The following is a 24,004-nucleotide window of genomic DNA, read 5'->3' as shown; positions in this document are numbered from 1 at the left end:
TTTTTTTGTTGTATGATAGGAGCATTTTTCATTGTGGAAAGCGTTATGAATATACAGTAGTTTCCACGTGAGAAACGTCTATCATACGTTGCCATTTTCATCAAGCCCAGTGTTTTCAGCGGCAAAGATCTTTTCATTATGCTAACTATAGCACGGAAACTGGGAATAAGAAAGCAATTAGTGGATCACATATGGAACGAAAAAAGGGCGTCCTAGAAGAAAGCGATCACACGACTATGCGAACCAGCGTTCCCCTTGAAACGCCCTTAAAGTTTGTACCAAAAGAAATATCATCATCGAAACAATAATAAACCTTTTTTAGGCCATAATTAGCAGTCGTTTCCTTACCCAGATACTCTCATAAGAACGTGTCCATTTTCAAAATGTGTTTTCACACCGAGTGATAAATAACTCTTGAGAAATCTCAGTTCCTGTCCTTATGTGTTCAGTGCGATTACTGTTGAAGAACTCAGATGTCAGACATCATTTATTCTCGAGTGTGACGCTAGCTAATTGACACCAGATACATTTGCTTTTTTCTGTCCGCTGAAATTGACAAAGTCCCTACGCTTTGAGAGAGGGATCAATGTGTCGCCCATTGAAATCTGTACTAGATGTAATATATCTGATTTTTATTTTTTAGTTAACTTACCTGTCCTCTCTTTTTTCAGTAGTCTTGACTGGTTTGATGCGGCCCGCCACGAATTCCTCTCCTGTGCCGACATTTTCATCCAAGACTAGCAGTTGCAACATAAGTCCTCCATTATTTTCTGGATGTATTCTAGTCTCTGTCTTCCCCTGCAGCTTTTACCCTCTGCAACTCCCTCTAGTACCATGTAAGTTACATAGTGATGTCTTAACAGGTGTTCTATGATCTCGTCGCCTTTTCTGGTCAGTGTTTTCCATGCATTTCTTCCCTCGTCGATTCTGCAGAGTCCGCAGCTCGTGGTCTTGCGGTAGCGTTCTCGCTTCCCACGCCCGGGTTCGATTCCCGGCGGGGTCAGGGATTTTCTCTGCCTCGTGATGACTGGGTGTTGTGTGCTGTCCTTAGGTTAGTTAGGTTTAAGTAGTTCTAAGTTCTAGGGGACTGATGACCATAGATGTTAAGTCCCATAGTGCTCAGAGCCATTTGAACCATTTTTTTTAATTCTGCAGAGGATTCCTTCATTCCTTACCTTATCACTCCACGTAATGTTTAATAATCGTCTGTAGCAGCACATCTCAAATATTTCGATTCTTTAGTGCTTCGGTTTTCCCACAGTCCATATTTCACTATCATACAATGCTATGTTCCAAACGTATGTTCTCAGAGATTTCTTCCTCAGATTAAGCCTTTGTTTGGTACTGGTAGTCTTCTCTTGGCCAGGAATGCCCTCTTCGCCAGTGCTAGTCTGGTTTTCGTATCCTCATTGCTCCGTCCGCCATGGTTTATTATGCTTCACAGGTAGCGGAATTCCTTAACTTAATCTACTTCGTGATCTTCCGTCTTTCTTCGATTTACTCTCAATCTATGTTGTATACTCATTAGACTGTTCATCCCATTCAACAGATCCTGTAATTCATTTTCACTGTCACTAAGGATAGTAGTGTCATCAGCTAATCATATCACTGATATCCTTTCACCTTGAACTTTAATTCCTCTCTTGAACCTTTCTTGTACTTCTGTCATTGCTCCGTAGATGTATAGATTGAAAAGTAGGGGCGAAAGACTACGTCTCTGTCTTACACCGTTTTTTAATCCGAGCACTTCGTTCTTGGTCTCTCACTCTTATAGTTCCCTCTTTGTTGTCGTACTCCTCGTACGTTACCCGTCTTTCCCTATAGCTTACCCCCTTTTTTCTCAGAATTTTTAATATCTTTCAACATTTTAAACTGTCGAACGCTTTCTCCAGGTCGACAAATCCTGTGAGCGTGTCTCAATTTTTCTTCAGTCTTGCTCCCATTATCATCCGCAACAACAGAATGACCTCTCTATTACCTTCACCTTTTCTAAATCCAAACTGATCGTCATCTAACAGATCTTGAACTCTCCTTTCCATTCTTCCGTATATTATTCTTGTCAGCAAGTTGGATGCCTGAGCTGTTAAGCTGATTGTGCGATAATTCTCGCACTTGTCCCGTGCAGTATTCAGAATTTTGTGGATGATTTTATCCCTGGAAGTGGATGGTATACAGCAAGTCTCATGCAGTCTACACACCAAGGTGAATAGTCATTTTGTCGCTACTTTCCCCAGTGATTTTAAAAATTCCGGTGGAATGTTATGTAACACTTCTGCCTTATTTCATTCTAAGTCTCCCACAGTTCTTTTAAATTCTGACTCTAATACTGGATCCCCTACCTCTGTCCTATCGACTCATGTTTCTCCTTTAACCATACGATCAGACAAGTCCTCCTTGTCACAGAGGGCTTCAGTGTACTCTTTCCACATATCCACTCCCTCCTCTCCATTTAACAGTAGCATTCCCATTGCACTCTTAATGTTACCACCGTTGCTTTTAATTTCACCGATGGTTGTTTTGACTTTTCCACATGCCGAATCTATCCTACGTAATGTAAATCTGGTTTACGCCGAATACAATTAAGAGTTCTTCTTTTTTTCTAAATCTTAATATCGGTATGAACTCATCACAGCACTATTCTAAGACCCGACAAGTCGTGCAGTTTCCGAATCCCTCGTGCCTAGCTTCCGGGCCATCACAATCCGCCCTAGGTCAAACTGAGATAGAGCGCGCGCCTTCCCCTTTCTGCACACGGACAGTTCTCTCACTGATACTACATGCACCGTGCGTGTGTCTGTTCTAACAGTCGTTGCTCGCCAGATAACGCTGCCATCTCCTGAACGGGTTTATATCGATAGTAGGTAGGTGGTCATAAAGTTCTGGCTGACCAGTGTATACCTAAGATCCCGATCTTGAAATACTTTGACAATTTACTTGATATTTTTATCCATTTCCAAGATACAGAAGTTCCAAATTATTCTGCGCGTATGAGTAAAATACGCACACAAAAATTTTTTAATAAATTGATTGACAGTTAATGATGACAACTACATTCATGATATCCCCTGATTTAAACTGACGAGTATACATTTGATGAATAAATGAATGATACATTTCCGTCAATTTTGTCTGTACAGTTCGTCAGAATTGTATTACTTTCAGGCTTAAAAAATTGTTGAAAACATTATTTATTAATACCAAACAATCGAGACGGCTATACACAGCAGATGGCTGAATTTTTTTGGAGTGTATTCCTGAACTCCCGATCTTGGAGCACCTTCAAAACTTTCTTGACATCTTCATCTCTTTCCAAGATACAGAGATTCAAAGTTATCCTAATCGTACACATAAAATAGGCACCTAAAATTAAATAAAATGATTGATTTAATTAAACTGATTGGTATACCAGTGAATGAATGAATGATGATACATTTGCGCAAATTCATGAGTGTTTCCTCAGGAATCGTCTTTTTCACCAGTTTTTCACAGTTAGCAGCGGGCCAAAACCAAGCCACGGATTCCAAGACGGCTATGTTCAGAAAATGGCTGTAATTTTTGTGATACATTCCTAAGATTCCGGTCTCGAACAACCTTGAAAATTTTCTAGCTATCTTCGTACGTTTCCGCGATACAGAGGCTCGAAGTTACCCTACTTGTGTACGCAGAATACGGATGTAAAATGCGGTGTGAGGCGAAAAATTCATTTACAAAGTGACGTAGCACGGAGAAATATTATGTTACGAGCCTCCGTTATCATCAAAATGGTTCTGGGAACTCCATGTTGTAGTACTGAATAACTTGCAAAATGTCGCTTTGTAAAATACGTTTTCACCACACATCGCATTTTACGTGCGTACTTTGTGTACACAAGTAGTCTAACTTTGAACCTCTGTATCTCGGAAACGGATAAAGATCTCTAGAATGTTTCCAAGGTTGTTCGACACCGGAAGCTTATGAATATATCCTAAAAAAGGCGAATATGACGAGTCAGTAAAATTTTGCCTCACTATATTCATTCCCTACCACTGCTCTTCTCATTGTCACTATCTCTCTCTTCGTCGCTGTCATTGTCATAGACTGTCACCCGCCCTGTCCCTCTCTTTCTTACACATTGCCATTGTCTCCTTCCCTCTTTCTGTATTACAGTTGCTGTCTATTATCTTCCAGTATTTATTATTTCATCGTCTCTTTTTTCTCTGCCACAGCGTCCTTCTCTCTCATCATAAAAAAGGGGAACGTGCTCCTCTTCATTAAAAGACTGTGACACATAAATGGGGTACCGGCTGCCTTCCCCACCATCCTTAAAAATATTAGCAAAAATGTAGGCATGCGAACATATTCTCGGTTTTTTCTGCTGTGATAGAAGGAAACAATGGCAGAAGGACAGAGATGAAGAAGTAACATATACTGGAAGACAGTAGTTGTGACATAAAAGAGCGAAGGAGACAACGGCAGTGTAAGAGAAAGAGAGGGTCATAGTGGGAGACAGTCTATGACCACCATAATCGGAAAGAGAGAGACAGTGACGGCGAGGAGAAGGAGCAGCAGTGGGAGACAATGAATGAGACAGTAGCAATAAGAGAGAGCAAGACGGAGGCACTGACAGCGAGAGAAGACAGTTGTAGTAGGATATAATGAAGGAAGGCGGTGACAGCTGTAGAACCACAAAGAGATAATGATAAGTAATTGGTCCGAATGAGTGAGTGAGAATCGTGAAATGGCAGTGTATGGGCATGACATTCTGCAAGGTGGTGCATCTAACCCTCCTGAAACTACCGACTCAGTATTCATCTAGCAGTAATGCTATCCGCACCAACGCGAGCAGCAGTATTGCAGAACCGCAGTCTTGATAGTCCACGATTGTGTCGCTGTCAAATCGTGACCTACGCTGGTACACGGGACTTACCGAGGCATACCACTTTCTTTTCACAAACAACCACGAGTGCGAGTTTTTCAATAGCAACCACGAATGAACTTCGATTTCTGAACGAGAAAATCGCAGTTTTATATTTCCTTTTATACAGAACACCTTTTGTGTGGTCGCGCTGAAATACTAAGGGAGTAGAATAATAGCCGTCACGTCACCATAAAAGGTGATTTTATTTCATGCACGAACGATTTCGGGTTTGTGCTCATCTTCAGGTGGTTTTACATTCAATTACGCGTTTCAGATCTTAATCTTGGCGACTAATCTTTAAATAAAAACAAAAAATATGATGAAGACTAAATAGATACAAATGAAACAATTGGAAGTCGCTAAGGGCATGTGCTGTACATTATTATAGTACTTACATACAGCTGGAGTAGCCATGTCGTTTCCACATTAAATTCATCATATTTTTTGAGGAAATATCTCGATTTTATAATTTACAGCACATATCGCTTAGTAACGTCCAATTGCTTCAGTGAGATCTATTTAATTATAGTCATATTATTTCTTATTTATTTTAGTTTATCTAATTTATTGGTCTCCAACATTGAGCACTGAAACATGTAACTGAATGTAAAACCACACGAACATGAGCACAAGCCTGAAACCGTACATGCATTAAATAAAATCACCTTCTGTTGTGACTGGTAGCTGTTATTATTCAACACCCTGCAAAAGAAAAGTCACGGAGTTCAACTGCATCCCTTGTGGATAAAATGCACGAAATGCTAATCATTTGTATGCGCTACACTTCGTGCCTATTTGACATTTTTTGCATGCCGTCTTTATAGCGGTGCAATTTTAGTGGTTATCCGTGTTCCATGTACGCTTGATGTTGTTGGAGGTGGTTATGTAAGGGCCTGCTACGAATTTGCGAGTGCGCCTGGGGGTGCGCAGCAGACGCCACTCACGTTGCAGGATCCCTTGCCGCCGTCGGGGACTCCGGCGCAGATCTGCGAGTCGTGGACGGTGCCGTTGCCCCAGAGCGCGATGTAGATCTCGCGGCAACGCGCCAGACTCACCGTCTGCAGCTGAACTTCCATCAGCACGTCGGAAGCTGTCGGGTCTTCGGGGCCCTGTGAACAGCAGGCGTGTTAAGTCTGGGAAACTTGTTTGCCTATTGCAACGAGAATGTGTACCCAATTACAAAGCGCCAAAATCAAATTTTATGCATTTTGTTTTGTAGCATAAAGGAGGTTTTTTATACAAATAGTGTATCATTACAAGTACGCTCTGAACCTAAGACATAAGGATATTTAGAATGTGAAAATATATGAGAGTAGAACTGCTTGTGTAGCGAGTCTGCTGTTATTAATACTGCCAAACATGTAGGAAGGGACTATATCTAAGTAAACAACCCTAACAGGTTTTGTCATTTATAATATCTTTTGGGTGGTCTGAATGATATGAATAAATCGAAATATCTCCAATTTCTAGTGCTGGTATTGTTGTAATCATTGATAGAAATTGTTGTGGATTATACTGTCTACTATCGTGTGACTAGGGCCTCCGGTCTCGTAGACCTTTCGCCGGTTGCAAGTCTTTCGATTTGACGCCACTTCGGCGACTTGCGCGTCGATGGGGATGAAATGCTGATGTTTAGGACAACACAACACCAAGTCTCTGAGCGGAGAAAATCTCTGATCCAGCCGGGAATCGAACTCGGGCCCTTAAGATTGACGTTTTTTCGCGCTGACCACTCAGCTACCGGGAGTGGACATACTGTCTAGCGAATAATAACTATTAGTTTAAATGTTCATTATTCATTACATCGAAAACTGAACAGTTCAATTGTACAAGATTACACAGGATTGACACATGAAAGAGGGAAAAATAAAAGTTTTAGCACAGTATCCTGATAAGATGACCGACGCAACACATCATTTTCCTTGCGTCTGGGGGTGCAAGACGGAGCAAGTATGGGTAAAGAATTTAGAGACACCACCTCTGGCAAGTGGAATCACAAGGCTCGTATTTTCTAGCAATTCCAAAAAACAACTTCTTACATCACTGTCATGTTGATATTATAAGAGAGTAGTAGTAGTCTAGTAGCCTAGTTGTAGTAGTCTAGTGCGAAAAAAGGAAACCAACACCACCCAGTCGACATTTCGTGACCTGTTCTTTCAAAGTAAGGATACGTGCCCGATCATCTGAGCTATGGACAATTCACGAACTCAGGATAAAGAATTTAGCGAACTAGCAGAAATGGATTATATCAGTTTTCCAGGATACGAAATACGATGTTGACATAGAGTTAGTAATAGGTAAAAGGCTGGCTGAAATAAGTAACGTCCACCCACCTTGTACTAATATTAAAAAGAATTCTGTAATATAGCTACTTGCATCAACACTTTCCTTAAATTGACTTTTCTGGATGGTAGATTTTACCCTGACAAATGTGGAACACTGACGAAGGGAATTTTACTTTGGTGCTCTGGCCCACGCCATTACCTACTAGCGATTGATATCGGCAGGCTCTGCGTCGTTCCTACTATACTCTGAATAACAGCAGCTCTTGCGATTGTTGGCTGCTGAATGCATGGCAGCAGAAGATTGGACAAGCCCAAGTGACTGCCTACAATGATTCAAATGAGGCCCAGAACAACCTTGAACGATTCACAGCAGACTTCGATGACCCTCACAGTAGGTTTGGTTCAGGCAGGCAAGGCAAGGGCGTACCGCCTCCAATAGATCCGTGCCTAGCAGTGTGCTGTTGAAATCAACCTTTGGATTGAAGAAAGTCTTACTGACTTTCTGGATCAAGGTTCTTTCTGAGCTCACTACTTATTTCACACATTCAGGTTTATCAAGATGATTCCTTAACTCCTCCTCCCATTTCCGTTGGCTTGTCACCTGTGTTACGAATCATCACCAGTTTTCTGTCAATAATGGCATTAATTCTTAAGGAGACACTAGGTGCTGTTACACCACGACTTATTCACTATCTGATCGAAAGTATTCCGACAACCCTAGGTATTGTGGAATCGATCTCTAGCTGACCTGCTGGTATAAAAGAAGGTGGGTGCACGCGTTCTTTATAGAGAAGTAATGACAACACAATCGGTCAGTCAGGAGCACTTGGAGACTTCGAACGTGGACCACTCATTGAATGTTCCCAGAAAAACAAATCCGTAAGGGACATTTCAACTCTTTTTAAGCTGCCCAAGTCAGCCAGTGGAGTGGAAACGGAAAGGAACAACCACAGCTGAACCAAGCCCGGGCAGGCCCCGCCTACTTCTGACGGTGACTGGAAAAAGAAACATGAAATCAGAGGAAGGAATCGCTTGTGAGTTCCAAAGTGTTACCAGCAGTCCAGCTAGCGCAATGACTGTAGGTAGGGGTACAACGGTCGAGCAGCTCCTCATACGCCCACATTTCTGCAGCCAGTGCTGAGCAACACCTGAGGTGGATGTAAAGGGCGACGCCATTAGTTTGTGGACGACTGGAAACGAGTGATTTGAAGTGAAAAAGTATCGGAAGTGTTTGGATTTGGCGAATGCCTAGAGAATAAGATTATCAAGAGCTCAGATGGAAACCCAGTTCTAAGCAAAGAAGGGAAATCAGAAAGGTGAAAGGAGTATATAGAGGGTCTATACAAGGGCGATGTTCTTGAGGACAATATAATGGAAATGGAAGAGGAGGTAGATGAAATGGGAGATACGATACTGCGTGAAGAGTTTGACAGAGCACTGAAAGACCTAAGTCGAAACAAGGCCCCGGGAGTAGACAACATTCCATTAGAACTACTGACAGCCTTGGGAGAGCCAGTCCTGACTAAACTCTACCATCTGGTGAGCAAAATGTATGAGACAGGCGAAATTCCCTCAGACTTCAAGAGGAATATAATAATTCCAAACCCAAAGAAAGCAGGTGTTGACAGATGTGAAAATTACCGAACTATCAGTTTAACAAGTCACAGCTGCAAAATACTAACGCGAATTCTTTACGGACGAATGGAGAAACTGGTAGAAGCCGACCTCGAGGAAGATCAGTTTGAATTCCGTAGAAATGTTGGAACACGTGAGGCAATATTGACCCTACGACTTATCTTAGAAGAATGGTTAAGGAAAGGCAAACCTACGTTTCTAGCGTTTGTAGACTTAGAGAAAGCTTTAGACAATGTTGACTGGAATACTCTCTTTCAAATTATGAAGGTGGCAGGGGTAAAATACAGGGAGCGAAAGGCTATTTACAATTTGTACAGAAAGCAGATGGCAGTTATAAGAGTCGAGGGGCATGAAAGGGAGACAGTGGTTGGGAAGGGAGTGAGACAGGGTTATAGCTTCTCCCCGATACTATTCAATCTGTATATTGAGTACGCAGTGAAGAAAACAAAAGAAAAATTCGGAGTAGGTATTAAAATCCATGGAGAAGAAATAAGGTTCGCCGATGACATTGTAATTCAGTCAGAGACAGCAAAGGACTTGGAAGAGCAGTTGAACGAAATGGACAGTGTTTTGAAAGGAGCGTATAAGATGAACATCAACAAAAGCAAAACGAGGATAATGGATTGTAGTCGAATTAAGTCGGGTGATGCTGAGGGAATTCGATTAGGAAATGAGACACTTAAAGTAGTAAAGGAGTTTTGCTATTTGGGGAGCAAAATAACTGATGATGGTCGAAGTACAGAGGATATAAAATGTAGACTGGCAATGGCAAGGAAAGCGTTTCTGAAGAAGAGAAATTTGTTATCATCGAGTATTGATTTAAGTGTCAGGAAGTCGTTTCCGAAAGTATTTGTATAGGTTAGACAAGAAGAGAATAGAAGCTTTAGAAATGTGGTGCTACAGAAGAATGCTGAAGATTAGATGGGTAGATCACATAACTAATGAGGAGGTATTGAATAGAATTGGGGAGAAGAGGAGTTTGTGGCACAACTTAACTAGAAGAAAGGATCGGTTGGTATTACATGTTCTGAGGCATCAAGGGATCACCAATTTAGTACTGGAGGGCAGCGTGGAGGGTAAAAATCGTAGAGGGAGACCAAGAGATGAATACACTAAGCAGTTTCAGAAGGATGTTGGTTGCAGTAGGTGTGGGAGATGAAGAAGCTTGCACAGGATAGAGTAGCATGGAGAGCTGCATCAAACCAGTCTCAGGACTGAAGACCACAACAACAACAACAACAACAACTAGAGAATGTTAAATGCCATTGGTGAAATAATGACGGTATGAGGGCGCTTTTTGTGATTAGGAAGTGACTCGTTATTGTGTTTAAGGAATTATAGATGCTGAAGTATGCAGCATTGTGTACTGAGTATTGTAGGGAAACCTTTCGGAGACGACGATCATTTATATCAGCATGACAATGCCCCCTGTCATAAAGCAGCATCTGTAAGGCATAATTGGTGGAAAATAATATTCCCGAAGCGTAATTGCCTCCCCAGTGTCCCGACTTGAACCTAATAGTACACTTTCTGGATGAGTTAGAACGTCCACTTTACTCCAGAACTCAGCCTCCAGCATCAATTTACCTTCTCTGGTTTCGGCTCTTGAGGAAGAAAGGGCTGTAACTCCTCCACACACACTCAGAGGACAGAGCTCAAGCTCTCATAAAGGCGACGATTGGATACACTCCATATTAATTTTCGGTAATAGGAATGTGGATACTTTTGACTGTTGACAGACCATTGAAATGTCCGACATATTCACAAACCAAGTTCGATGTGAAGCACAAGAGGAACTGATCGAGAGTGCTCCAAACATATAGACAATCCACAGAATCATTATGTTCACGTTTGATGTTGCAGATTATCCTCAGAGACAACAGACTACTGACTGACGGTGGCGCCGATCCAAGGTTTACTATGTAATAGTAAATAGATGATCACATAACTAACGAGGAGGTACTGAATAGAATTGGAGAGAAGAGAAATTTGTGGCACAGCTTGACTAGAAGAAGGGATCGGTTGGTAGGACATGTTCTGAGGCATCAAGGGATCACCAATTTAGTAATGGAGGGCAGCGTGGAGGGTAAAAATAGTAGAGGGAGACCAAGAGATGAATAGACTAAGCAGATTCAGAAGGATGTAGGTTGCACTAGGTACTGGGAGATGAAGAAGCTTACACAGGATAGAGTAGCATGGAGAGCTGCATCAAACTAGTCTCTGGACTGAAGACCACAACAACAACCGTAAATAGATGGGCACCTCGTGACTTGCGATGGTGGTGGAGACTCGTGGAAATCGTCTCAAGTGTTGCCTGTGTGGTTCCGGCGTCGTCCTGGCAGGAAATGTTTCTATGTAAGGCTGAGATACGGATATGATAAGTCAATAACGAATTTCCTTATTCCATCTCCACCGATATTCGATATTATTCTAGCGCATGTCCATATTTCACCCTCATATACCATTCTCTCTCTTACGCTTTAATTATTTTTGTGCCATTTTTCGTTAATCTTAAAGCGATCCGTTCCATTTATCATTGGAAGATTTGCAGTTTATGGATATTAATTATCACGTCTTGCTACCGTAAACCTAAATGGCGTGATCATTGGTTGTATACTACCCATTTAAGCGACGTGAGGATTAATTTTGAAGAGGGCTTTCAGTTTCGAAACTGTACTATTCTTATGTTTACATCTTCCAGTGTCCACCCATTCAACTTCTTCAGTTGACCGAAGCAGACGAATTTGTGAACTAGCTTTCTGTGGTATATTTATAGTCACATACCCATACTTCCAGTTAAGTGATACATTCTTTGTTGAATACATCCTCCAGTCCAAATAAAGAAAACAGCGACGCCCACAAATCAAAAGTAAATCATGTACACCCCATTGCTGTTACAGCAATTTCAATGTAGTGCAGTGATTTAAAAACCTGTTCATGAGCAGAAAGTTTTAATATCCTACAGTCGAATGTTACAGTGTCAATAAATACCAAAGACGATATCATATCGGTTAAGAATGTTCAGTTAGAATAAATATTTTTACTTTGTATGATGTTTCAGTTTATTTTGCATTACCATTTGCTTTCGAAATTTGTGTCTTGTCACAAAAAACGATCTCAAACAGGACACAATACAGAAAATATACAATGTGTACTACTAAACTGGATGCAGCGTCAAAACACAAAAATATTGAATGACTGCCCTTAATAGTTAGATCGACTGGAACATTTGTACACTAGATGTGCCTCAGAAATAAATTAGAAATTAAATGTACGTTGGTGTACGACCCAGTGTAGCTGTACAGAATTTATGCTTCTTTTTGTTATATCCTAGCCAGTAATGCCACCCGAGCCCGCTGCCAAAAGGTTGGCAGCATCAAAGTCCGGACGCCGTCCGCATAAGCAGCGCCAGCGAGACAGGAAATCGCCGCAAGTCTGCGCGCGCCACCGCTGGCTTCTGGCTTCTTAAGCGCTGGAGTCGCGAGCGCTAGGACAGTTCTGTATTCGCCGCTCAGTTGTATACTCGGCACCGAATTGTGTACTTGCTAGTCAGTTGTGTGTTCATCGCAGCAGAGTGGTCGTTTGTCGTCAGCCGACGCTGACCTAGCCGCTCCGACTCGAACTAGACAGATTTCTGTAGACACCGAGTTCACTACTGTGTTCTGTATCTTCGTTAATAAAGATAAGTACCGACTTTTATTTAATCAGAGTGTTTGGGTTTTCATCTTTCTGTTCACTGTTCCAGCGGACCGGTCGGCCCGCTATTAAAAGTGTGGCGGTGACTTCGTAAGCCGTTTCTACAGCGAATTGCTTGTCGCTACGAACGCCGCCACAAAACTTTTATGAGCACTAGACAATACGGTAAGAAATGATGATAAGGCCAGAGTCGATAATTAATGTAGAATTAAACAACCGCTTTCCTGACGTGACACTGTGCTTGGAAAAAATGTTTGTGAAACTAGTTGGCACTGCATAACTTCACATCATTTCCTGATGCAGTGTATCACCAATAGCAGAACAGTACTTAGAGACGCACTGCCTGAGAAGCCATGCCAGTACTGGTTCGTCCACAGCGATTCACGGTTGCAATGACCTTCTTTGAGTCCACTGGTGGTTGTTTCCCTTTACAGAATCTGACTCTGGACACAAGTAGACCCAGAAGAAGACCAATGAAGCCGTGGGCGACACGTTAGTTTCATCTGTATTAGTTTTTTTTTACATTATATCGGGGTACCATACCCAGAAAAGTTTCATGTCCAAAATAAAGATAGCCGGGTCGTGTACACCCGTGGGTCAAAGCCCGAGAGACCTGTGGACAACTTACACGATCACAGCAGTCACAGCAACAAGTTAAGCGGTGAGCCAATAGCAAGCTCATAAGCCAGGTCCTTCTTACAACTCCACAAAGAAAAACTCGCTGCCATCATACATAGTGATGGAGGATCTTTGGGATAAGATCGATACAACTAGACGATTCCCGACCAGCTACCCCTCTAGCAATGCGCTAATACCGACTGAAGCCATGCATGCCCAACATCATAAAGAACTTGCAAGAAGGGACAATTTCCTTTAAAAATGAAAGGGAATTTCGTATATACCTGCACAAAAATAGTAGCTCTCTAGTCTAGATGCTGTTATCATTGACAAGGACATTGGGTTATACTCTTCCAACATCCCTGTATCACATTTGTTGGTGAAGATGGTCTCGGAATATATAAACGCGAAATGGCGGAATGTGATGTATGTTAGAGCACAGTCTAGTGGTGTCAGCAATACTCACATAGATGAGCCCCCAGCCTATGACCGTGGGGTTTACGTTGTCTGGCGTGCTTTCCCCCTGCTCCGGGAGGTTGACTGGACTAATCTTCACGCCATCCAGCTCAAACAGCGGGGATACCTGCACAACAATGCGAAAAACAGATTTAATTAAATGCTGTATATGGCACATTCCGCTATGTTATAGTTTGGCCATCAAACGAGAGCTTGACAGTTACTTTCACGTAATAATAAAACACAAAGGGAATGGAAAAATAATGCAACAAATTATCCCATTAGACGTGGATCAAAGAGGATGGTGAGTGTGGAGGGTGTCGTTTTCGTATAGTACGTTTAGATTTTGACATATATCAGTTTCGAAATACATATATCAATATCGAAATTTTCATTTAACTTTCGGAGAACAAAGTAGCATGACAATTACAAGTCTCGAAAATGACACTATGTTATAGAAACTATGCAAGCTACGGGATACTTACCTGTTGCAGGCGCCAGGATCTGCGTGGCCTGACCACTAATATGCCAGTCAGGTTAAGGTGGCCGTTCACCGGGTGATCGTAAATGATGTTAAGAACAATTACAGCACTGTCCTTGTGTCCACATGTACGGGGTGTTCAAAAAGTCTCTCCGCAGTGCCGTATGATTGTTAGCCACGCGCACCGTATACCGCAGGGAATATACCGAAATGAAACTCAGTGAAATACAAGTTACTAATGTATTGAATATTCATTTTTACTTACAAATTTTCACATTAAATGTTGAAAGTGTCCCCCCTGTTGTTGAAAACACAATTCAATTCGTCTAATCATGTTTCCAAACACAAGCTGTAACATTTATTCTGTAACAGAAGCAGTGAAAGTGGATATTGCAGTTTTCAATTCGTCGATGGATTTTTGACGGTTTTTATAAACAGTTGCTTTCGCTGCACCCCAGAAGAAAAAGTCAGATGGTGTTGGGTCAGGCGATCGTGTAGGCCAAAGTCCTTGCGAAATTATGCTATCACTAAAAACATCAGCAAGCAGTGACATTGAAACGCGAGCTGTATTCGCGGTTGCACCATCTTGTTGAAAGTAACCGTTCAGTCTTTCACTTAACACACGTTCTCCTGTGAATGGGTACAGAATATCACTGCAGTATCGTTGTGGGTTTATTGTTTCGTTGAAAAATATGGGACCCACAATCCGACGTCTAGAAATTGCAATCCAAACTCCTATTTTCACATAATGAAGTAGTTCCTCATGAATACTCAATGGATTTGCAGTACTCCACAAACGAGAATTTTGCGAGTTCATGTATCCGGATAAATGAAACCACGCCTCATCAGTGAAACACGTTTCATTAAGAATATCCCTTCCATTTTGTTCAACGAAATGTTTGAATCATTGACAAAAATGCGATCTCTTGTCATGATCAGTATTTTTCAGTTCTTGCGCTACTGCACTTTGTATGGGAAAAGTTCTAATTTTTTCCTTACAGGTGTGTGGGCCGTTCCGACACTAACATCGATTTCCTGGGTGAGTTTTCTTACAGACTTGTTCGAACTCATGGACATTTTATCAGAAATATCGAGTAGTTTATCGTCAGGCAAAACGCTAGGACGACCACTTCTCGGTGCCTCTGTCACTGAATCCATACTTCCAAATTTTTTAATCAAATCTCGCAAAGTATCGCCATGTGGGAGTGTTGTCTCCGAGAAAACGGAATTAAATGTTTCACGAACTGAATCTCTGTATTTTCCGCCAGCTTTGAACACTTGTTCGACTAAAATCACACATCCGATGTTTAGCATTTTAACAGTTACAAAAACGAAACAAACGAACAAAGGAACTAAACTTAAACGTTCACGCCAACACGTAACGACACACACCAACGATACTACTGACGCTGGCTGAGATAAACGAAACAGTGGAATGTTGGGAGAGTCCACTTGAAGGGAAGTAAGCCAGACAGGCGAACAATCGTACTGCACGCGCGGATAACAATTACACGGAACTGCGGAGAGACTTTTTGAACACCCTGTGGAACCGGCAAACTACAGAGAACTGAGTAAGAGAAAGTGAAAATGGAATGAAACACCACAAAAGAATTTAAAAAGAAAAACAGAAGAAAACTTACTTGCGGAACATAGGCGGAAACGACTGAAACGAACAGAATTCGCCCCAGAGAATTTTTTGCTATTACAATTCTTCAATTAATTGCATGACACATATATTTCTCTAATTTTCAGAGATACGATTTTCAAATGTTGTTCGTCCATGGATGACAGTTTCTTGGACGTCATTGTAAAATGGCTCTGAGCACTATGGGACTTAACTTCTGAGGTCATCAGTCCCCTAGAACTTAGAACTACTTAAACCTAACTAAACTAAGGACATCACACACATCCATGCCCGAGGCAGGATTCGAACCTGCGACCGCTGCCCTAGAACCGCTCGGCCACTCCGGCCGGCGGACGTCATTGTAAAGCGATGCCCCAAGACTAGATTAGATTACATTAGATGTACTTTTCGTTTCGTGATGTAGAGCATATGAGAAGACGAAGAAGAAATATTTACAAAGAAAAACAAGTATGTTAATGCACATTTCACAGATCCCAAGTGAAATAGTGCTCATGACTTTGGAACACGTAAAAGAAATCTTAAACAAAATTTCATTTAAAAGGCAATAATAAGCTGTTACTGTAAAAACATTCAGATTTCTCTTTATATTGGGAGACGAAAATTGGTTGCCCATGTCTTGAAAGTCTCTTTGGGTTTGCTGCCGGATCCTAAAATCGACTTGACTCAATATTTCGGCGATCCAACTGGTCGCCATCTTCAGGAAATGCTGCTTCCGCTGATGAGTCCCGCTGAGAACTAACGCCAGGCTTCTTTTTTTTCCCCCTTTATTGTATTTCAATTCCCCATCAGGGCGGGCTGGCAGCAGCATATGCGCTGCTCTTCAGCCGAAAGACATAGAACAAACAATAGAAGACAGTGAACAATATACAATGGAGAGAATATGATGAACATAGATATAGAAAAGGGGGAACATCATGGAAGGCAACAGACAAAAAAAAGGGCGACTGTAAAATGGAGATAAAAACTGTAAAAAAGTAGCAGACACAAAAAGCCACACACTGCGACAATTAAAAGAACACAAGGCACAATATGACCGGAGCATAAAAAGTATCAACAGATGGCGTAGCACATAACAAACACTGACAGCGAACCTCAAGGCAGTACACAATTAAAATCACACCTCTTGACGCACAGGAGAAACAGCACTAAACACAACACTGACGTGGCACACTGACTGTGATCAAAACGGAGGATCTGCCAGGCGCAAGGATATGAGGGAGACCAGAAGAAGGGAGGGAGGGGAAGAGAGGGTGGAGATGGCCAGGGGGGCCACGCTGAAGAGGGTCAGGTAGGGAGGGATGTGGGAAGGAAAGAGGCAAGTATGGGGTGCAGGGTCTCAGGGGGGGAGGAATAAAATCTGCTCTGGGAGAAGGAGGAGAGAGGAAAAAGGGGGCTCTAGGAAGGGGGGGGGAACAAGGCCAGGTTATAGTTGGAAGGAAGGTAGATGTCATGGCGAAGTTCATCATCTAGGAGGGGGAGGCACTGGAAATTGCCCCGATGAAGGAGATGGAGGGTGTGGAGGTGGAGAGAGGGAGGGATACAGCGATAGAGGCATGGCAATGGGTGGGGGGTGGAGAGGAAGGAGGAAACCAGAGGGTGGGGGGATCAAGCCTCCGGACAATGTAAAGGATGTGGAGATGTTGGACGAACAGGAGGAGGTGGGGGAAAGGGATCAGTTCATACTGGAGGCATGTGGGGGAAGGAAGGCAGATACGGAAGGCAAGGCAGAGCGCATGGCATTCAAGGATCTGGAGGGCCTTGTAAAAGCGGGTGGGGGCAGAGATCCAGGCAACGCTGGCATAACAGAGGATAGGATGGATGAGGGATTTGTAGGTGTGGAGGATGGTAGAAGGATGCAATCCCCATGTCCGGCCAGACAGGAGTTTTACAAGGCGGAGGTGGGAATGGGCTTTCTGCTGGATGCTCTGGAGATGAGGGGTCCAGTTGAGGTGTCGGTTGAGGGTGAGGCCAAGGTATCTCAGGGTGGGGGTGAGCTGGATGGGACGACCATAAAGGGTGAGGTAGAAATCATGGAGACGAAAGGAGCGAGTGGTGCAGCCTATGATGATTGCCTTGGCTTTGGAGGGGTTGAGACAGAGGAACCACTGGTTACACTAAGTGGTGAACTGGTTAAGGTGGGTTTGGAGGGTATGTTGGGAACGTTGAAGGGTAGGATAGAGAGCCGGGAAGGTGGTGTCATCAGCATACTGGAGAAGGTGGACTGGTGGCGGTGGCTTGGGCATATCAGCCGTATACAAGAGATAAAGGAGAGGGGAGAGTACACAGCCCTGGGGGACGCCAGCAGTGTTGTGGAGGGTGACATAGGAAGGACGGTGCGAGAGGAAGGAAGCTACCAGATGGACAAAACTGATAGGCAGGGCGTAGGTTAGGAGTTTAAAGAGGAGACTGCGATGCCATACATGGTCATAGGCATTTTGGAGGTCAAGGGACACAAAAATGGTGGAGTGACGGGAGTTGAGCTGGAGGGACAGAAGGTGAACGAGGTTAAGGAATTGGTCTTCAGCAGAGAAGGAGTGTCGGAAGCCACACTGGGTAAGGGGGAGGAGGTGGTGTTGAGTAACGTGCTGATGGATAATGTGGGAGAGGATGGATTCAAAGACCTTACTGAAGATGGAGATGAGGCAGATGGGACGATAGGAAGAGGCGGCAGAAGGGGGTTTGTTGGGTTTGAGGAATAAGAGGATGTTGGAGGTCTTCCACAAATCAGGGTAGAAGCCAGTAGAGAGGATGACATTATAGAGATGGGCGAGGACAGTCAGGACGGAATAGGGGCTTTCTGGAAGGTGGTGGTAGGTGACACAGTCGTGACCAGGGACCGTGTTGCGTTTGGACCGGAGGATAAGTTTAATGTCTTGTGCTGTGATGGGAGTGTTTATGTTGGAGGGGGCAACTGCCCCAAGTACTGGAGACTAGGAGCAAGTGGAGCGACCGAGGTATCTGCACGTTCCATGACGATGGGGAAAAGAGAATAATCAAAGTTGGGATCATCTGCGATGGAGAAGACCTCGGAAAGGTGGGAAGCGAAGTGGTTGGCCTTACTGAGGTTGTCTGGAATTGGGCGATTGTTATGGAGAAGGGGGTAGTGGGGAGCGGAAAGGGAACCAGTAAGGTGATGGAAGGCAGACCAGTACTTGGAGGAGTTGGTAGGGAGGGTGGCGTTGAGTGGTGTGCAGGTCTGGCGCCAGTCTCGGCGTTTCGTTGCTGTAATAAGGTTTCGTACGTGTTGCTGTATTTGCCAGTGGCGTTAGAGTGTATCCCTGTCACGAGTGCACAAGAAGGAGCGATAGAGGCGACGGGATTCACGGAGGAGGAGGACAGCCCGCGGATGGAGAAGGGCGAGGTTTGGCTGATGTCATCAGGATGGTGATAGGTAAGAGGGTGGCTTTCGTCCTGGGTGGAGATGGAGTCCCGGTAGGCATCCCAGTTGGCACGGTAGTAGTCATGGACAACCTTGGGAGGGGGTGCAGGGTGCGGAGCCAGAGGGAGGCGGAGAGCAGACACTATGGTGAGAAGGATGGGGAGGTGATCGCTACCTGTGGAATCTAAGACGGCGATGGCGATACGCCCAAGGAGGTTGGTGGAGGCAATGACAACATCTGGGGTGGTGTCACTTTTGGGTCGAGTGTGCTGGGGAAGGGGAACAAGGTCACCTTGGATCGTGGAGAGGAAGTGATGCCGAAGGGCGGCAGGAGTGCGGCTATGGATGTTGAGGTCAGCGGCAATCACATAGGTGGAGAAGGTGCGGTCAGTGTGTGAGATAAAGTCATATGGAAGAGAAGCAGTGGAGCGGACATAGATGGTAGCACAGGTAATGGTGAGGGAGAGGAAGAAGACGTTGAGGGTAAGGTGTTCAGTGGGGTCATTGAGGAGAGGTTGTGGCCGGATGGGGATATGCTTAAGGTGGCCAATATCGACTCCACCCAGCGCAAGAGGACCAGGAGCGTCAGTGCGGTGGAGGATATAGGGAGAGGTGCGGATAGAGTGGTGGGGCTGGAGAATGGTTTCGTTCAAGAGGAAGGTGGTGGGAGAGGGTGTGCATGAGTAGGTATTTGTTGGAGTGGAAGGAGCGAATGTTCTGGAAGAGGATGCGATACTCGTGCTGTGCCACGGCGGGAAGGAGGGGGGAAGAGAGGGAAGGGAAGAGGCTTAAACTAGGGTGTCAAGGCGGGTGAAGGTGAAGTGGGCTTGATTGTGTGAGTAAGTGGCGAAGGTGTTCAGGTGGAAAACAGAGTGAGCGGCAAGGGAGATTTGTTGGAAGGTGTGGGGGGGCTGAAAAGGGTGAATGTTTTGGAGTAAAACAGTAAGGAACCGGATGATGTCCTTGGCTGTTCGGGGTGGACAGAGGGAATTGTTGGGATGGACTGGGGAATCTACTGGACAAACAGGGACTGTAAGCTCAGGGGTGGCTGGAGGGGGTTTGGCTTTACACTTGTGGGAGTAGGTGGGATGGGGGCCATTGCAGGTATTACAGGAAGGAGGAGCAGCGAGGTTGGGGCAGTTCTTAAGAAAGTGGGAGGCCTTGCAATGGGGACAGGTGGGGGGTTTTTGCAGTTGGGAGTCAGGTGGTCATTGTACATCAGGCACCGCTGGCAACAGTAGGATTGGGGAGGGGATTTGGAGGATTCGACATGGTGGCGATGGTGGTACATCATGGCACCCTGGGTGAGGAGATGGTCAATGGAGGGGGCGGACTCAGAGAAGACGTGCACAAGGTAGGTGGGACCAGAGGTATTGCAGATACGGCAGGCAGAGCAGATTTCCAGGTCCGGGTGGGAGTTCAGTTCCACCAACACTTCATCCTCCGTGATCACCGGGCTGAGCTCGGTGATCACAGCGGTGTAGGTGGGGGGGGGCGACGGGGAGGCTGGGGCTGACGAGGAGTGGAAGAGAAAAGGAAGGGTGTCAAAGGGGTGAGGGGGCCAAACATAACTCGTGGGAGTTTACAGAGGAGGTCTGTGTGAAAGGATGGGGATGGGGACTCGATAATGACTGAGTCCCTGTGGGGAATGAGTTGGGAGATGGGAGCACCAGGTAAATACTTTCGTATCTCCACAGTGAGGGTACGAGCGTCGAGGAACTTAGGATCGGGAGTTGACAGGACAAAGGTGTGGAGGGTGGGGGCCGGGGTATGGGTGGCTGGAGGAGGGGTGGTGTCCGTAGAGACGGCAGGAGGAGGGGGAGGTGGTGTTGATTTTTTGTGGGAAGTGGCGGGAGCAGAGTCGGCAATGACGCGCGCCGGCCGGAGTGGCCGAGCGGTTAAAGGCGCTACAGTCTGGAACCGCACGACCGCTACGGTCGCAGGTTCGAATCCTGCCTCAGGCATGGATGTGTGTGATGTCCTTAGGTTAGTTAGGTTTAAGTAATTCTAAGTTCTAGGGAACTTATGACCACAGCAGTTGAGTCCCATAGTGCTCAGAGCCATTAGAGCCATTTGAATGACGCGCTTTTGGGGTTTTTTGTAGACCGGAGGCTGGGAGGAGGGGAGTGGGACGGGGAGGAGAGGGCGGTGGCGGGTGGCAGATCCCTGTGGCGTAGTGGAAGCGCCAGGAGAAGCAGCCGGTTCAGTGGTGGCGACGGTGGCTCAGTGCGACGCGATGCGTGCGTGAGATGCACATGACGAAGCGACTGGGTGGGTGAGAGAGCGGAAGCCGACCACCTGATGGGCGGCAGCAGAGGCGGCAACAGAGGCGTACGTGAGGGCGGGGGTAGTAGTGGGAGCTGTTGAGGGTGTGGAGGCTGGAGGAAGGGTGTAGAGGTGTGGGTATACAGCAGGGGAGGAGATAGGGGGATGGGTAAGAGGTGGTAGAGGAGGTGAGGTGTAAGGAGGGAGGCCAGGGGCGGCACTCCAGGAAGTGACTGTGGGAGAGGGGGAGGGGGAGGTGTAGGTGACAGTGGAGGTGGGAGGACTCGTGGCGGACGAACGGCGACGGACACACGGACGGACAGCAGGCGGCGGCGGCGGCGACGGACGGCGAGTAGGCGGCGGACGGACGAACAGCTACAGCAGCGAGCGGCGGGCGGGCAGACAGACAGACAGACAGACGGACAGACACACACACAATCTTCGCAGACGGAGCATTCAGGGCCGCACCGAAGAGCATTCAATTTTGATACGAGATAGCACAGGATTCCACGTCCTCCTAAGAGGAAACCCATTGTCTCTCTTGATTAAATTATCAGCCAACCTAATTTCAATCGCCTCTTTATAGACACTGTTCCGAAAACCGGAAATGTTGGCAACTACCACAGTTTCATCAAATTTCATACCGTGTCCCTCATTTAAGCAGTGTTCTGCTACTGTCGATTTTTCCGGCTGTTGTAGCCTCGTATGACGGCGATGTTCCGCACACCTGTCATGAACTGTGCGAATCGAACGGCCAAAGTAAGCCTTCTCACATTGAAAAGGAATTTTGTATACACTGGGTTTCCTAAGCCCCAAATCATCTTTCACAGAGCCGAGTAGTGCCTTACTCTTAGAAGTTGGACGGAACACATTCGTAATGTTAAAGTTCCTCAAAATTCGTCCAATCTTAAACGATATGCCTCCAGCATAAGGAAGAATGGCCACCGATCTATTTTCCCTATTTCCCTCTTCATGCACCTCTAGAGATGGTCCAAGCTCCATAGCCCGACGAATCTGCTTCTCGGAGTGTTTATTCTCCTTAAAAATAGCCATCACATGCGCAAGTTGTTGGGTTAAGCTGTCCGCGTCAGAAATGGCATATGCTCTGCATACCAAAGTCCTAAGGACGCCACTGCGTTGATGTGTTGGATGACAACTCTTGCCCATGTGTTAAACTTATTAGAAGAATCAAATGTCTCCCTGTTCGGCGTAGACATTTACATTTAACGCCATTTTGGCAGATTCCCTGTCGATTTCATTGCCTTACTCAGGCAATCTCTGCTGGAATCTCACCAAGCTAAGTGGGTCTCGGTCCAGATTGTTGTGCCCAAGCAAAATGTGAGATCATCACGACGGCGAGAGGAACCCGTGAGTTTCGCGTCAACAGCCCGTGTCGCTGACCAAACACGGAGGCGGTCTTCCTAGTATCCGAGTGTTTGAGACACTTTTCGTGAAATCAGGTGGAAGCGCAACACTGGAACGGTTCGTTACCCGGAAAGACGTTACGCTCCTCAAGGCAGTGAGTCTGGGGCTGTGAGAGCAGCCTGTGCCTGTATGATGCGTACCCATGATAGATTGAGCGGCAACGAGGTCCCGCACAGCGTCATCGTCTTATATAGCATAACGTCGCTGAGTGTGGAAGTGAGCCGCTCACCTGGACGAGGGCGACGTCGTTCTTCATGTTGTCGGTGCTGTTGTAGGCGGGGTGCGGCAGCAGCCGCACCGCCTGGTGGCGGCTGCCGCCCGCGCTCAGCTGGTTGCTGCCCGCCAGGACCTGCATGTCAGCCGCCGTCAGTCTGCAACAGGGCGCCAGCCCTCAGTTCAACGTTCTGTATCCCAATACTAATCCTAATAATGCCCAAGACACCCCAAATATAATGCACACTTAACCTTACAGCGCCTCTGCACTATATTCCCTCGTCGTACACAACCTACTCCAAACTTTACAGTCAATTATAATACAGTAAATACCATTAAAATTGCATCACCAAATTCAAAAAAAGTCAAATTTGCCTGAAGCGTAAAACATGTTCTTATAGCCAATCAATTAGAATTTACGTGCATCCGCATAAAGTAAGTAGCTAAGCACCATTTGCAGTCTACATACAAGGGAAATTTACGAGGTGAGTTTCTCATTCAAAAATCGTATTTGTATGTTAGTTGTTTCTGTGGAACTCATATTATGCCTCATGTAAGAAGGAAAAATGTCTACCAATATGCAAAAATATGTCAGTAGCAGGATCGTGGCCTACGAGACTGTGGTTTGTCATCCTGCTACATTGGTCGGGGTACCATGACTGTCAGACGAATGTAGAATCGATGGGTTCAGAAGGATCATAACCATCACAGTGTAAAATCTTCCAAGCGACTAGCGCCTGACAGGGCCACATATATTTCGCTCGGCCGTTATAGTGTCCCTTTTGAAATATTGAAGCCGATATATTTGAAGTAAATAATAAAAGGACTCTGAATGACATTATATGGACATAAACGACAAATTAATTATAAAAATGTACACTAATGGCCATTAAAATTGCTACACAAAGAAGAAGTGCAGATGATAAACGGGTATTCATTGGACAAATATATTATACTACAACTGACATGTGATTACATTTTCACGCAATTTGGGTGCATAGATCCTGAG

General features: G+C 45.1%; 1 protein-coding gene across 1 annotated transcript in view; it reads right to left on the bottom strand.

The window, feature by feature from the left end:
- Nucleotides 1–24,004, bottom strand: part of LOC124594284 (mite allergen Der p 3-like) — an 80,260-nt gene that overhangs the window by 7,909 nt on the left and 48,347 nt on the right. Inside the window, exons 4-6 of the mRNA XM_047132650.1 lie at nt 23,012–23,153; nt 13,598–13,714; nt 5,842–6,006 (exon numbers count right to left, since the gene is read on the bottom strand). Coding sequence (XP_046988606.1) covers nt 5,842–6,006; nt 13,598–13,714; nt 23,012–23,153 — 424 coding nt within the window. The remainder of the gene's footprint in view (nt 1–5,841; nt 6,007–13,597; nt 13,715–23,011; nt 23,154–24,004) is intronic.

The sequence above is a fragment of the Schistocerca americana genome, chromosome 1 (assembly GCF_021461395.2).
Source record: "Schistocerca americana isolate TAMUIC-IGC-003095 chromosome 1, iqSchAmer2.1, whole genome shotgun sequence".
Lineage (NCBI taxonomy): Eukaryota > Metazoa > Arthropoda > Insecta > Orthoptera > Acrididae > Schistocerca > Schistocerca americana.
Note: the sequence above shows the minus strand (reverse complement) of the source record. Positions and strands in the feature narration are given on the sequence as shown.